Source organism: Pleurodeles waltl, chromosome 3_1 (assembly GCF_031143425.1).
Source record: "Pleurodeles waltl isolate 20211129_DDA chromosome 3_1, aPleWal1.hap1.20221129, whole genome shotgun sequence".
Taxonomy (NCBI): domain Eukaryota; kingdom Metazoa; phylum Chordata; class Amphibia; order Caudata; family Salamandridae; genus Pleurodeles; species Pleurodeles waltl.
In genome coordinates, this window is record NC_090440.1 from 844,488,678 (window position 1) to 844,505,381 (window position 16,704).

Consider the following 16,704-nt stretch of genomic DNA (forward strand, 5'->3'; position numbering starts at 1 on the left):
AAACGATGAAGCCTCTCTTCCTCTTCGAGGGGTGAGGAGGAGGGTAGAAAGATGGAAGGGTAATGGTCTGCCCTATATGAAAAGGAGTGACAACTTTTGTCAGGAAAGCCGCCCTGGTTTTCAACACCACTTTATCCGGGAAGAACAAGGTAAAGGGGGGGTTTAACAGAAAGAGCTTGAAGCTCACCAACCCGCCTAGCCGAGGTTACAGCAATGAGAAAAACTGTTTTAAACACCAGAAACCTTAGCGGGCAAGAGTGCATGGGTTGGAAAGGTGACCCCCCCATTAAAAAGGTTAAAACAAGATTTAGGTCCCACTGAGGCATATGAAAAGGAGTGGGGGGAAACCTATTAACGAAACCTTTCAAGAACTAATCACAATAGGCGATTTAAACAAGGAGGGCTGACCCGGGAGGCAAAGGAAGGCTGACAGAACAGCCAAATAACCCTTAACTGTAGCCATTGCACAACCCTTCTTTGCTAAATCTAAAGCAAATAATAAAATATTGGAGAGGTGGGCCCTCAGAATCAGTTTGCTTTTCTCCACACCAAGCCACAAATTTAGCCCACCTGCCGGCATTAACTGTCTTAATAACATCCACTACATCTGGTGGGAGAGAAAAAGAACTCCTATTGCCCCGTTCAATCTCCAGGCATGAAGGTGCAGGCTCTGGAGGTGGGGGTGTAGAACCTGCCCCTGTGATTGAGAGAGGAGATCTGCCCTGAGAGGGAGACGGAGTAGAGGGCACAGCGAGAGTTGGAGAAGGTCTGTATACCACACTCTTCTTGGCCAATCCGGGGCTATTAAAGTGACCTGATCCCGATCTTGGCGAACTGGTTGTACCAAGATATCTAAAACGCATCCCCCAAAAGCTCCTTGCACCGGATACTGGAGGCTGCAAAATAACAGGCAGTGCGTGTTCTCCCGAGTGGCAAACAGATGTATCACTGGAAAACCCCACATCTGAAAGATGTGCAGGACAAGATCCGGATGGAGACGCCACTAGTGATCGGCCGAAAAATGTCAACAGAGTGTCCGCACATACGTTGAGCACTCCGGCCAGATGATATGCTACCAAGCAAATCCGATGGTCCTGAAGCCAGGACCAGAGACGCAGAGCTTCTCTGCAGAGAAGATACGACCCTACTCCTCCCTGCTTGTTTATATACCATATTGCGGTAGTGTTGTCCGTCAGGACCTGAACTGACGGACCGCGAAGGGACGGGAGGAAGGCCTTGAGAGCCAGATGTATTGCCCGCAATTCCAACAGATTGATATGAAAAGTCTGTTTCACTGGAGACCAATGACCCTTGATCTCCAGGTCCCCCAGATGAGTTACCCACACTAGAGTGGAAGCATCAGTCATGACAATGGCCCGAAGGCGGCAGTGAAAACTGCCTTGAGATAGGTTGCCGTCCACAGCCCACCATCGTAGATTCACTGCATCGTCTCTGAAGATAGTTAGACTCTTCAAGATCCCTTTTGTGTTGAAACCACTGCTTGCAGAGGCACCATTGGAGAGCCCTCATGTGCCAACGTGCATGAGTGACCAACAGAATGCAAGATGCGAACAGACCGAGCAGGCGTAGGACCTTGAGGACTGGAACAACCACTCCATTTTGAAACATTCTAATCAACGCCTTGATGTCCTGAATCCGCTGAGGCGGAGGATAGGCCCGATTTAATGTAGTATCCAGTACTGCCCCTATGAACAGGAGGCGTTGAGAGGGCTCCAGGTGAGACGTGGGTACATTTATCGTAAAACCAAGAGTGAAAACAACAACCGAGTTGTCATCTGCAAGTGACGCAACACAAGCTCTAGAGACTTGGCTTTGATCAACCAATCGTCCAGGTAAGGGAATACTGATGTCCCCCTCCTTCAGAGATTTGCTGCTACCACTGCCATCACCTTCGTGAAGATTCGAGGTGCTGAAGTAAGACCAAACGGAAGGACCGCAAACTGGTAGTGTTGCGACCCCACCACAAACCGGAGACACTTCCTGTGCGACTTGAGTATAGGAATATGAAAGTAAACATCCTGCAAGTCGACAGACACCATCTAATCCTCTTTGTTCAACACCAGAAGTACCTGTGCCAGAGTCAGCATCTTGAATTTTTCCTGTTTGAGGAACCAATTCAAAATCCTCAGGTCTAGGATTTGTCTCAAACGACCATCCTTCTTGGGGATCAGGAAGTATCTTGAATAATAACCCTGACCCCTTTCCTGCTCTGGAACCAACTCCACCGCACCTTTTGACAACAGGATCTGAACCTCCTGCTGCAACAACAGGAGATGGTCTTCTGAACAAAAGGAGGGACGGAAAGGGATGGAAGGAGGAAACTCCTGAAAAGGGCGAGCATATCCTTTTCTCACAATGTTCAGAACCCATGAGTCTGATGTAATTAACTCCCACTCGTGGAAAAAAATACATAATCTTCCCCCTACAGGAGAAATGTGGTCGGAAATGGGGAGAAAACTAGGGCTGCTTCCCTTGTTGTTGTCCTCCAGAGGAAGAGGATGATGCAGAGTGGCCCCTCTTGTCCGAACCCTCCCCCCGCCTTCTAAAGGATCTACAGGGAGTGCAGAATTATTAGGCAAATGAGTATTTTGACCACATCATCCTCTTTATGCATGTTGTCTTACTCCAAGCTGTATAGGCTCGAAAGCCTACTACCAATTAAGCATATTAGGTGATGTGCATCTCTGTAATGAGAAGGGGTGTGGTCTAATGACATCAACACCCTATATCAGGTGTGCATAATTATTAGGCAACTTCCTTCCCTTTGGCAAAATGGGTCAAAAGAAGGACTTGACAGGCTCAGAAAAGTCAAAAATAGTGAGATATCTTGCAGAGGGATGCAGCACTCATAAAATTGCAAAGCTTCTGAAGCGTGATCATCGAACAATCAAGCGTTTCATTCAAAATAGTCAACAGGGTCGCAAGAAGTGTGTGGAAAAACCAAGGCGCAAAATAACCGCCCATGAACTGAGAAAAGTCAAGCGTGCAGCTGCCACGATGCCAATTGCCACCAGTTTGGCCATATTTCAGAGCTGCAACATCACTGGAGTGCCCAAAAGCACAAGGTGTGCAATACTCAGAGACATGGCCAAGGTAAGAAAGGCTGAAAGACGACCACCACTGAACAAGACACACAAGCTGAAACGTCAAGACTGGGCCAAGAAATATCTCAAGACTGATTTTTCTAAGGTTTTATGGACTGATGAAATGAGAGTGAGTCTTGATGGGCCAGATGGATGGGCCCGTGGCTGGATTGGTAAAGGGCAGAGAGCTCCAGTCCGACTCAGACGCCAGCAAGGTGGAGGTGGAGTACTGGTTTGGGCTGGTATCATCAAAGATGAGCTTGTGGGGCCTTTTCGGGTTGAGGATGGAGTCAAGCTCAACTCCCAGTCCTACTGCCAGTTCCTGGAAGACACCTTCTTCAAGCAGTGGTACAGGAAGAAGTCAGCATCCTTCAAGAAAAACATGATTTTCATGCAGGACAATGCTCCATCACACGCGTCCAAGTACTCCACAGCGTGGCTGGCAAGAAAGGGTATAAAAGAAGGAAATCTAATGACATGGCCTCCTTGTTCACCTGATCTGAACCCCATTGAGAACCTGTGGTCCATCATCAAATGTGAGATTTACAAGGAGGGAAAACAGTACACCTCTCTGAACAGTGTCTGGGAGGCTGTGGTTGCTGCTGCACGCAATGTTGATGGTGAACAGATCAAAACACTGACAGAATCCATGGATGGCAGGCTTTTGAGTGTCCTTGCAAAGAAAGGTGGCTATATTGGTCACTGATTTGTTTTTGTTTTGTTTTTGAATGTCAGAAATGTATATTTGTGAATGTTGAGATGTTATATTGGTTTCACTGGTAATAATAAATAATTGAAATGGGTATATATTTGTTTTTTGTTAAGTTGCCTAATAATTATGCACAGTAATAGTCACCTGCACACAGAGATATCCCCCTAACATAGCTAAAACTAAAAACAAACTAAAAACTACTTCCAAAAATATTCAGCTTTGATATTAATGAGTTTTTTGGGTTCATTGAGAACATGGTTGTTGTTCAATAATAAAATTAATCCTCAAAAATACAACTTGCCTAATAATTCTGCACTCCCTGTATATGGGAGGCTGGCAGGCTGTTGGACTGTGGACTAGGTCTCCCACAGTAGACGGCTCCATGCCCAAACCCCCTGAACCTCCGAAAGGACCTGAAAGGGGCAGCAGAGGAGGCTTGCAGACCCAAAGTCTTTGCCGTGGCCCAACAATCTTTAAACCGCTCAAGGGCAGTGTCCGCTTTATCATCAAACAGTTTCTCTCCATCGAAGGGCAAATCCAATAAAGTGGTCTGCACATCAGAAGAAAAGCTAGAGGACCTCAACTAAGCGTGCCTCCTGGTAGCAATAGAGGTACCCATTGCCCTGGCCACCGAGTCCGTGGAATCCAGACCAGACTGGATTATCTGTTTTGCTGCAGCCTGAGCATCAGATAGAAGTTCACCAAATTGACCCTGTACATCCTGCAGCAGGTCAGGAACCATAGCCCTAGCAGAGTCCATCAGGGCGTGTATGCATCTACCAAGAACACAGGTAGCATTCGCAGCCTTGAGAGCCATGCTGCAAGAAGAGAGTTTTCTTTGTTGGTTGCTCCATCCTTTTGGATGCCCTGTCCGATGGAATCACAGGGAAGGAGCTTGGAGCAGACCGTGTGGAGCAAGAGGCCCGAACAACCAGGCTCTCCGGGGTAGGATGTTTCGATAAGAGCCCCGGCTCTCCATGCGCCACTCTGTACCTTCTAGCCACAGACCTATTAACAGCAGGTGACGACACAGGCTTCCTCCAAAGCTCTAATATGGGCTCCGTGAGAGCATCGTTGAACAGAAGCAAAGGATTAGCAGAAGTTGAAGAAGGGTGTAGGACCTCCGTCAAAATGTTGGTCTTAACATCTGCAGCAGGCAACGGAAGATCTAAAAGGTTCGCCGCCTTCCTAATCACCGTGTGGAAGGAGGCCGCCTCCTCCGTGAACTCACCCGGTGAAGTAAGGTCCCATTCTGGGGAAGTGTCAAGCCCAATGGCTGAATGCAACCCTTGATATTCACCCAAGGGCACCACAATCTCCCCCTCTTCCAACAACTGCCATCGGTACTCTTCCTCTTCTAAAAGTATTAAGGTCTTTCTACGCGATCTCATTCTGGCCTCTAACCTCGGCGTCGACCTAGAATTGGCAGACATCGATGACACTGGCTTCAAAACTTGAAGACACGAAACAGGAGAGGAAGGTTGGCTTCAGTGGAATTAATCATTCGGATCCGGCACTGGAGTGGATCCCAACGGCGCCGAGGATACTTGAGGCTCCACCATCGGCATCGACAGACAGGGCAATGAGATCGGCACCATGGGTCTGGAAGGCGATGTCATCGGAACCACAGGACCTCGAGGCAACGTCATCGGCACCGAACTGGCCCCCTTCTCTGCCGGATAGGAGGCCATAAACGGCACCACCTTGTAAGGAGTCGGGGAACCCAACGAAAATGCCAACGGACCCGTGGGACCAGCCGGTGCACCAGCAGGGGCCATAGCATTAAACATCGAGAACATGGCATTTAAAGATGCCGTCGGATCCACTCCTGGAGCCAGGAAGGCAGGATACCACTGGTCTCCATGTTGCACCTGTGCTTGCTGAACATCGGAATCATGAGCCCCAGGTGAAAATCGCGGACTCTCCGGAGGTGCCACTACCTCGGAGACTGATGGCGCCAGAGAAGCCTGAGGGCTCTGAGGTTGCAGAGTCACCGTCGGAGTCACCTCCCACGTCGCCGTCCAAATGGAGACCTTGATCTTGACCGGCTCCGAGCCAAACGACGCAGAGAGTCCTGATGACGTTGTTTGTCTCTTCGACGAAGTATGGGAAGAGGATCTGTGATGACTCATATGCCCCTTCTTCGCCTTGGCCAAAAAGAGTTTGGCCTCTCTCTCTATCAGAGCCTTAGGATTCATGCTCCGGCAGGAAACACACTCCGACGTCATGCTCAGACACCAAAGGCAATCGTCATGAGGGTCAGTAACAGACATGCGACTCCCGCACTCTCGACATGGCTTAAATCCCGACTTCCTGGGAGGAGGCATTGTAACTAGAAACCGGATTGAAACTAGCAACAAGATGGAACACCTCCAACAGTAGCAAGAGCTAGGAGAAACCCGTTAGCGGCGAAGGCACGGAAAAAAGGGAACTGACGTCAGTACGCTGGCGAGGAGATGTTATTGGCACGGTGACGTCAGACAGAGTCGCGTGGAGCCGTCCAATTGTGATGTCCTCGTCGACGTGGAGGGCTGGGAAGATGATTTTCCATCAGATGCTGGCACATGGGAGAATTCATAAGGTGAGGAATCCACAGGTAGTTGTATCCATCAGAAATGGCCGTTTTCATAGTAAGAAGCCCAATAGGGCAGTTGTGTAATGACTCAAAGGGCGCGAACATCAGAAAGTATAAGACTAAATGTAGGTCCCACGGAGGCATAATGAAGGTAGAAACATATTTTGGAGATCTTACAAAAATGAAATGGTTACTTGCCAGTAGGAGTAGTTTTGCAGCCTGAAGAGTTTTCTGAATTCACATGCTGCGCATTATTCCACCATTTAATTATTGGGTCTGGATTTCTCTGTTTTTCCCTTTTTACTCCACCCACTACCCCTCTGGACGTCGACCACCATTTGGTGCTTGGTCTGTCCCCTGTGTGTCAGACACCGCCCTGGAAGCTCCTGTGCACAGTAGCCATCTTCAGATTTTTTTCTTTCCATTCTTGTTCTTCTCTTTCTCCTTTTATTTTTATTAAACAGTTTATATATGACCTCTTCCCCACCTGTTTGTCTTATTCTAATTTTCAGGGATGTGGGTGGGTCGCACATGAATCCAGGAAACTCTTCAGGCTGCAAAACGTACTCCTACTGGTAAGTAACCATTTTGTTTTGCAGCATTAATCCTTTTCTGGATTCACATGCTGTGCATTAGATTATGTAGCAGTTTCCCCTTCCTTGAGTCGGTTGAGGTGAAATGATGAGCTTGCAAAAAAAAGGGGCTGTACTACCTTCTGCCCCACTTGAGCTTCAATATGCATTTGTATGTCTACACAATAATGCTTCGTGAATGTGTGTGGGGATGCCCATGTTGCTGCTACAGATAGTGTCTTGAGGCACATTTGCATGAACGCTAGTGTTGCGCCCTCCTTTCTTGTTGAGTGTGCTTTAGATCGATGAAATAGATAGTTACCAGCCGAGGTGTAGCACGTTTGTATTGTTCCCATGATCTATCAAACAATAGTTCCCTTTGTGACAGGTGACCCCTTGCTGGATTTGGCACATGAAACAAACAGCTGGTTCACCTTGCAAAATTGTGTGGTTTCCTCTAGCTAGCATATCAGCACTCTTCTTACATCAACAGCATGTAATGTCTTTTCCAGTTGTGTCTGTGGATTCTTAAAAAATACTGGTGTAGGAAATTGTCCTTGTTAGGCTGGTTTTCCCCTCCCCCAACGTTTTGTCTGACATTGATGCCAGTTTTGATTGAGTGTGGCTTGGGATCCTACTACCCAGGCCCCAGCACCAGTGTTTTTCCCCAAAATCTGTCCCTTTGTTACCACAATTGGTACACCCTTGGGCACACAGTTAAGTACCTTGTAAAAGGTACCCATTGTACCGAGGGCTATGTGGACAGGGAAGGTCCCCAAGGGCTACAGCATGTATTATGCCACCCTGGGGGGCCCCTCACCAAGCACATATACACTGCCTTTGCAGCTTGTGTGTGCTGGTGGGGAGAAAAAGTTAGTCGACATGGCACTCCTCTCAGGGTGCCATGCCCACAAACCACTGCTGTGGCATAGGTAAGTCAACCCTCCAGCAGGCCTTACAGCCCTAAGGCAGGGTGCACTATACCACAGGTGAGGGCATAGCTGCATTAGCAATTTGCCCCTACAGTGTCTAAGTCCCTTCTTAGATATTGTAAGTGCAGTGTAGCCATATTGAGTATATGGTCTGGGAGTTTGTCATTATGAATTCCACAGCTCCATAATGGCTTCACTAAATACTGAGAAGTTTGGTATCAAACTTCTCAGCACAAAAAAACCCACACTGATGCCAGTGTGGAATTTACTGGAAAATGCACCCAGAGGGCATCTTAGAGAAGCCCCCTGTATGTAAGCCAAACTGCTAGTGCAGGACTGACCAGTCTGCCACTTCCAGCCAAGTTTCTGACCCCATGGGATGACAGCCTTTGTGCTCTGTGGCCAGAAACAAATCCAGTCCTCGTCGGATGTGCTTCACACCTTCCCCCTGCAGGAACTGTAACACCTGGTGATGAGCCTCAAAGGCTCAAACCTCTTGTTACAGTGCCCCAGGGAACTCCAGCTAGTGGAGTTGCCCACCCCCCCGACAAAGCCCTATTTTTGGCACCAAGTGCCGCGGGAAAAATTGGGGAAAACAGGGAGGAGTGACCACCCCAACTAGGACCATCCCTAAGGTGTCCAAAGTCGAGGTGACCACCCCCTCCCTATGAAATTCTCCATCTCAGTTAGGAGGATAGGGACCAATAGGGTTAGGTTTGTGTCTCCCTCCCCAAAGGGAGTGGACACAAGAAGGGTGTAGCCATCCTCAGGAACAGTATCCATTGGCTACTGCCCTCTGACCCTGTAACGCCCCTAAATCCAGGATTGAAGGGCTCCCCAGAACCCAGATAGATTCCTGGCAACTTCATAAGAAGAAAGAAGGACTGCTAAGCTGAAACCCCAGGAGAGAAGAAGGAAGGCGAAAACTGACTTGGCCCTATCCCTACCGGTCTGTCTCCTGCTTCAGAGAACCTGCAAATAAAGGGGGTGAGTCTTGCGGGTCCAGCGACCTCTGCCAAACTTCCAGAGGACTGCTTGCATCACAGGAGACCAAGAACTCCAATGGACAGTGGCCCTGTCCAGAAAGAACTCCATCTAAGGACTCCAGAGACTCCTTGGATCCGCAAGTACTGACCATTCTGCACCAGACGCCCACGGCCCGTGTCCAGGTGGCCCAACAGACTAGAGGATACCCAGGCGATTCCGAGCAAGTGCCCACCCTGGGTTGACCTCTCCTGTCCCCCCCCCCCACGATGCCTGCAGTGCAAATCCAGAGGACAGCCCCCGACCGCTAAAGCTCTGGACGAAGATACCCGTCGCCTAAAGGTCCACTGCACCTGCAGCCCCCTGGCTTTGGGGAACCAGTCCTCTGGTGCAGCAGCGTTCAGCAGGCGGCCCTCCTACTCGTCCAGCCTGTGGTTTTCTGAACAGACCCCTTGGACTCAGCCTGCAGCATCTAAGTGGCCCCCGGAGTCCCCTCATAGGAAAGCATTGGGAGCTCGATGCTGTTTGCACCCTGCACCTGGTTGCGCTTGTGCCGCTGAGGGTGTGCGTTTGGTCCCTACTTTTGCCCCCCACCCCTCCCCACAAGGTCTGCTCTCCAAAGACACGGGGGTACTTACCTGCAAGCAGTCCGGAAACAGAGTGCCCCCAGTCCCCATAGGAGTCCATGTTAAATTTGCCTCAACTTTGACCTCTGCACCCAGTCGGCCCTGTGTTGCGTGTTTGGGGTTAACTTGAACCTCAACCTGAGGACTTCCTAACCCCCCAGAGACTGGAACTGTAAGTCAAGCCAAAAGAGCAAAACATAGCTCAGCCAGTGCACCTCAAGTCTAACATCCAATGCCACTGTTGATGGGAACCACACACACACACACACACACACACACACACTTCAGAACTCCTTACATCTGTGGTTCAGAGGCAATGTCACCCCCATGATGGACACCACCTGCAGCTTCACTAGGGAACCTCCAGGCTAACACTCTGCTACAGTGGCACTCCAATACTAGATTCCACACATAGCTCCAATAACATCCCTCACTTCTGACCTTGTGGGCCCGTTACTATTCCAGTACTGCAGCCCACATGCAACTCTATCAGTGGACGTCAACCCTTACCTGCAACGCTCCATTATTCCAATACCAGGAATTGCACAGCGCTACATTTCTCATTCCTCGCCGCTGCCTTTCTGTGATACCAGCACTGGGCCGGAACACAGCTCTGTCTATACCCCCAGTCCTGATCTAAAGTGCCCCAATATTGCTGTATTGGGGTTCCCATAAACTCTACCTAGCACCTTGTGCTGTTATGTAGTGTCTCTTGCTGTTCCACACTCTGACTTCTGTTTGAGGACATGGGGGAGCCAATTAAATCTATTCTTAGCTGTCGTCTTTATTTGAGAGGGTCTGTTTCACCTATCTCACTCTGTGCTTTCCTTTACTCTGTGATTTCTTACTCCTCCACTTTTCTCTTTCCACCTCTTAAAATCCACATGTTAACAGTTTCGCACTTTCTTTCAACTGTTTATTTCTAAGACTTTTTTTTTATTTATTTTATTTTTTTTAATTCCCCCCTTCCCATTGCTGCCTCCTTTTTCAAACTCTTAAAAACGTGGTTATTTCTTTGTTTCGTTCCTCTCTTTTTTCCTTCATCAGGCATCCATTTTCACTATTTTGTCTCTTACCTTTATTTTTATTTTGTCTTTTTTATTTGCTCTTTCCTTTGACTAGCCTTTCTCTGGTGTTTTTCTTATCTTTATCTGGCAATTCGTGTTTTAATATAAATCCCTCTTTTTCCCGTCTGTATGTGCAAGCCACAAGTTAGCTGTTGGGATCTGAAGTGTCGAAGGAGTTTTCCCCATTCTCTGTCTGTAGGAAATGTGTCAGTACATGCACTGGTTCTTTCGCTGCTTGTTTTCTCTCACCATCTCTTTTTTTTCCGCCAATGTTAATTTTTGTCTCTCTTTTCACACATTTCATTTTTTTTCCTCTTTATCTTTTATTCGCTAGCTTCATTCCCTTTTTTCTTTTGTTTCACATGTTTGCACTATTCTTAGTTGTTTTCATTTTCTTCCCTTATTTTTTTTTTTATTTCTTTGCAACCCCTTCTCTTTCTTCCTGTTGTATTCCTCTTGCTTCTCTTTCTGCCCTATCCTCTTTCTCTCCTGAGGGCTAGTTAACAATGGAGCAACAGGTGCAGTGGCACCTGGGCCCAGAGACTTACAGACCTCACAGGCCTCACTTAACTCAAATTACTGCTGTACTTTCCTACTGAAATTCCAATCAACCATTTTCCTTTCTTACTCTGGGGCCCATGACACAGTTACTAAGCCACTTGCCCTCTCCATCTTTACTCCCGACTTCCTCCTTAGTTTGACCCTTCAATCCGTCCCAAATGATAATTTTGTTATGGTGTTTTGAGCATTACACTCTAATGCAAAAAGTATATTTCTGATAAAGATTTATATAACTATATATATATTTTACAATAGGGGAAGAAGGTATATGGAAATGCTTTAGTTAAATGCTGGGCCACTGGAATTATATGGCAGTAAAAGACGAAATTATGAGACAGGGTTGACCAATTTATGTGGCAAGAAAAGTTCTGTTATGAATTTACATTGCCAATAGCTGTAACGCAAGAAAATGCGAGACCTATTGCATTGCAAATGCTTGTTTAAAATTGTAAGCAAGGTTCTCTTTATGACATTATCCATATTTATAACGCCAGGTGCACTCCTCGGCAATGGACCATCTTGCAACTTTGCTCTCCACAACATATTTAAAAGAGATGCATTTTCCCATTAAAAGCAGGCAAACTACTTTTATGAAAATAAAGCAATAAAGCTTATGTCACCATGAGCCATTCTTTGCTGGTTTTGATTAGAAAATGATTAAGCGATCGACACATGGTCATATTTCACAGTCGTAAAGCAACAATTGTCAGAACAAGCTGTGATACCAAAACTACTGTGCACAACAGGATCTATGTTTTAAGTACCTGCAGGGTTCTGCGCTTGTTATCCTCTGTGTGAATCCATGCTCGCAACGTCAATTCAGTGATGAAAATCTGAGCAGCTTTTGCAAACAGCACTGGAGCTTCTGCGCTAATCATCTGCATGAACAAGAAAATACAGCGGACTCCTGTATCAACGCAAAACCATGGATATCAACACATCACAAATGTATGGTCTGGATCATGTGAAAGTCTCTAGTCTCCTGTTTACACCCGCCATCGACCATGTACCCCAACAAAGACCTCATTGGAAGTCCACAGATGTCCTATTGTTTTTTGCACACAGTGCCACGATACTGCATCCTCAAGTCGGCAAGGAGGATGCCATGGAATGACTGACCTACCCACGCACCCAAAAAACACATTTATCTTGCCCCTCTTCCCCCTAGGGCAGCTTACAAAATCAGGCTTCTCTGATGCGGCTTGCATTGTTAACAAGATACATTTACCTTCACATCTTCGTCCAGCTTCATGATTTTTTTTATACGTGCCAAGGGAAGCTCTTGCACTCTGAAATCTTTCTGAAAGAGTTAGGAAAACAGAGTCAATGTTGACAGGAGCAAGTTCGGCAAAATGAGCTTAAGGCAGCAGAGAAGTTCAAGAATGAGTTAAATGTGGCGGGAACTTAAATGCTCCATTTATGTGAATCTACAGGACTAAAGAATGCAGGCACCAGCAGGGGCCATCTCGGTTCTATTGGTATTTTGGAATTACATACTATGCAGCTGTAGCCAATACTGTTCTGGTGTATATGGACAGAAACACTAGCACGAATGAGTGTCGTTTACAAGCCGCCATGCATTGCATACAGCTACCTGAATATTTCCTCCACAATTTACTAACACTTAAAAGAACAGAATAAAAAAAGGTAGCTTCCTTCTGTATTATATAAGTGCAAAACGATTGAGGATCGGTCTTAACTTAGCAGAACCGGGCAAACTGGCATCCTGTTAGTGCCTGCATGGTGCCAGATTACTCTCCTAAACCTGGATTTTACAAAGAGCCTTCAAATAATCTCCTATTAGACAATTATAGGACATACTGATGACCCTTCAGCTAGAACTTTGTAGCATAAATTACCTTTCTCAACAAATATCAAAACCTGGAAATAAACCTTCACTAAGACCCTCACCAAATGCACAGACAAGATGCTCCTAAACAAAGACAGATTACCAATGAACACCTAACCTGCAGTATAGACTTTAAGGAAGAGTATACTCTAAAGTCAGATTACCCATAACCAGTTACACCGCAGTATGCATTTACACAGTAACTAGAACATTATTAAACATGTAATGGATGTATAGCTTACCCTTCGACAAAAGACTAGTAAAACAGACGTAGCTTTAAAAAAATGTTCAATTCTATCCTGTTGGGAATTACTGAGATTTTTGTACTACGGGTTTGACCTCATGGTAGATCTGGAAATTTCACATAGGAGGTTTGACACAAGTCAGTGCTTAGCGAGAGCCTGAATCTTTCGACCCCCCCCCCCAAAAGATGGTTCCACACCAGCAAACGCTGAAGTTAAATCTCATCACCCTGGAGATGTCTGATCTATGGCAAGGATACCCAAGACTCTTAATCCTCCCAGTAAGGCCACTTTTTAATACTGGAAACTATAGAGCTGGTTTTAATGTTGGAGTATATGCTGGAATCCACACTCTGAACAATAAGGATCTAATTCAATATCTGGACATTTTGAGAATTTACACTCAGATCATTAGTCATTGAAACCCAGACAGGGCCGCAGGTAATATTACAGTGGAAAAGCACAATGAAAGCAAGCAGTGACTTGAGGGCTCTGTGACTTGCTAGCCATTGCTACTGCAGGGAGAGACATTCATTAACATTTACTGAACTCCTACCTAATGCCGTTATTTGAAGCATCCATAGTTTCACTCAATCACAAATCACTCAACAAATCTCCCAATGCCTCAGACATCACAACAAAATTGCACCAATGGTCAGGATCGAGGATGTTGAATGTGCAAGAAAGCAAGACCTGAACGAGGAAAACAAGTAGCTTCACATTAAGACTAGATTGGGAAAGAAGGAAAGTTTTTATCATGGGTTTAAAAAAAACAAAAAAAGGCTTTATAGGGCACTCCAAACTAGAAAATTATAAGCAACTAATAGACTTCTACAGAAGCAACACATGAATGATGGTTCTGGTTTAAGGGATACCCACAGTTTCTGTAATATACTGTTGCTATACTACAGAGCCAATCTCTAAATGGAGCTCGACATTCAAACATCACCAACAGCAGGCAAGGATTCTCTTTGCTTTTCCTGGTCGTACTACCCACTCACACACCCACCAACCCACGCTAAAAAACTTGTTCTTAATCAAAGGAAACATGCTTCCAATTTACAACCCTTTCACCACCAGAAACCAAGTACCTAACTGTACTGCTATTGTGCAGTCATGAAAATTCTTTCCGAATTTATGAACTGTAGAATATTTCTGCACAAGTAGGAGCCAGCAACCTCTTTTCTACAGCAGACAAGGATTTGGATAAAAGAACACGTGCCTTTAATAGATAACATTTTCTAACTAGTTTTAATTTCAAAAACATCTCAAACTATCCAAACTGAATTGAACACATATTTGGCTGAATTGGACTTGAATATAAATAAATAAATGATTATTATATTAAAAAGAAAAATACACAATATAGGATAACTGGTCCCCCCCCCCCCCCCCCCAAACAAACTGGGTGGGCTGGAGGACGATGCAACAGAAAGGGAGAAGAGGGTGGGACAGAAAGGAGACAGATGGGGAAGAGGACAGCTGCGAGGAGCTGGGGCAAGCGTAAGTGCAACAGAGGCTGAGTGGGCAAGACTGGTGGAAGCACACTGGCAACAAAGGGTGGGCGGGAGGATCTGAGGCACGCAAACAGGTCAATAGAGTGGGTAAAGTAAATGGACAACTGTGGGCAGGACACACACGGACTATATAGAGTGGGCAGGAGAGGAATGTGTAAAGAACACAGCGGAGGGAGAAGTAGATAAGGGAGACAGCTGGAAAAGGCACACTTGTAGAGTACCTAAACAAAAAGAAAAACGCAGCACCTAATAAAAGCGAGCAGCAAATATAGGGAGTAATGCACCCATGCTCCATTAGAGGGACAAACACAAGAAGAGGAAGGAAAGCCTTAGGAAGCTGACAAGAACCAAATTAAGAGTGACAATGAAGCCAAGCAGTGGTAAGCAACGGGCGACCCCTAAACCCACTATCGGGCAACAAAAGATTTTGCAAGAAACTGTGCTTGTGCTGTCTTAGGAAGGAGCTATAAAGAATGTCACAGGTGGCTCCTTATTAGAATGGATACAACCAAATGCACGGTCACTGAAGATAACTCTTTCCTAATAAAGTTAAGACAGTACTCTCTCTTCTGGTGGTGAACTGGTCAGTTTCTCTAAAGCCAGGGGTATTAAAGAAGTCTTATACAATGAGGTTGCTAAACTCAGACAAGTACTTGTCTAAGAGGTGCCTGCTGAGATTGTCCGCTTTCCATGGAAATGTTCTTTGCCACAGCCTAATACAAAAAATAACTGCATCTGTCTTAATATTGTTCCTCCTTGCTAATTTAAGTAATGTATTACTGTTGTTTTGTGTCTCTGTAGAAGGATAGTTGCAGCTGGGTTCAGCAAAAGAAAGGATTTCATGGTCAGATGAACAGCCAAAAATTCTGGCTTGCAGATGTGGCACAATCACTCCTTTTACACACTCCTTTAAAGGTCACACATGAAATGTAGTACTGGGAAAAAGAAATGGTCAGGTTGCCCAGGAGAGATGGAACTTGTCAGACAGACCAAGCTGAGGTTGCGCCAAGGGGTAAAATCCTATGTATACATGAACATGCCCTGTGACGATGACATTTTGCTAGATGTGTCCTTCCTGGTTCCCAGACACTGCATCTCTCAAATTGACTGAGAAATAGCCTGAGGCCAGGCCCTGCAACCAATCCACTATGGGACCTCGAACCCAAACTACACACAGCTTTCAACCAAGCATAGATGTAGTCGGGAGCATGGCCAGGCCACCTGTGTTTTACTTTCTGCCTTCCAAGCAAGGCCACGCGTTGGTGTGTGACTTTTTCACTGTCTGAAATTTGCAAGGTAGAAGCAACCCGAGTCAAGCACAAAATGCAGATCTAATCCAGTACCTGAAATGGCCACTGACTTGTACCACAATTTTGATGTTTTTTCCCCTCAGGAGTGGCTTCCATTTTCCATGCACCCAAGTGCCTCTAACCACTGGCCTTGGGTCAATTATCCTTGGGGCTGATCGCCTTTGGGTTGGGCCAATTCTGCATTCCACCCCAAAGGTTTTGCAATTTTTTTTTCCCACACTTTGAAAAACCGACAGCCCCTCTACTTTTGAGTTTGAAGATTGCCAACATGATTCGGGAGTTGTGATTTGAAAGCTAAAACAGCACAGATATACATAAATATTATGCCTTAAAATCCTGCTTAGAACGGTTTTAAAAGATTAATATCTCAAAAACTACTAAACTGATTTACACCAAACCAAAAATGCACACGTTCTGGTTAAAGTTCTACTTTCATACTAAGTGTGGATCTGTCAACGGGCTCAGTCTGGCAGCTAAATGTGTTCAGCTGTTTTTCGTTATATCTTTCAGCACAATTTCCTATAGGAGCTAAAATGGGAAATGCATGCATTTTTCACGACAGACACCCCTTGCCTTTTTTCTTGTGAATGTATCTTCACAAAACCTGCCATGCTGAAACTCCGATAAATGTGTATATTTGTTTTAACTGCCAA

At 45.9% G+C, this 16,704-nt stretch overlaps 1 protein-coding gene across 5 annotated transcripts in view; it reads right to left on the minus strand.

Moving 5' to 3' along the window:
- NFYC (nuclear transcription factor Y subunit gamma) overlaps nucleotides 1-16,704 on the minus strand; it is a 132,011-nt gene that overhangs the window by 67,924 nt on the left and 47,383 nt on the right. For all 5 annotated transcript variants that reach the window (XM_069223770.1, XM_069223769.1, XM_069223771.1 and 2 more), the window contains 2 exons: nucleotides 12,362-12,433; nucleotides 11,898-12,011 (listed from right to left, as the gene is read on the minus strand). In XM_069223770.1, coding sequence (XP_069079871.1) covers nucleotides 11,898-12,011; nucleotides 12,362-12,433 — 186 coding nt within the window. The remainder of the gene's footprint in view (nucleotides 1-11,897; nucleotides 12,012-12,361; nucleotides 12,434-16,704) is intronic.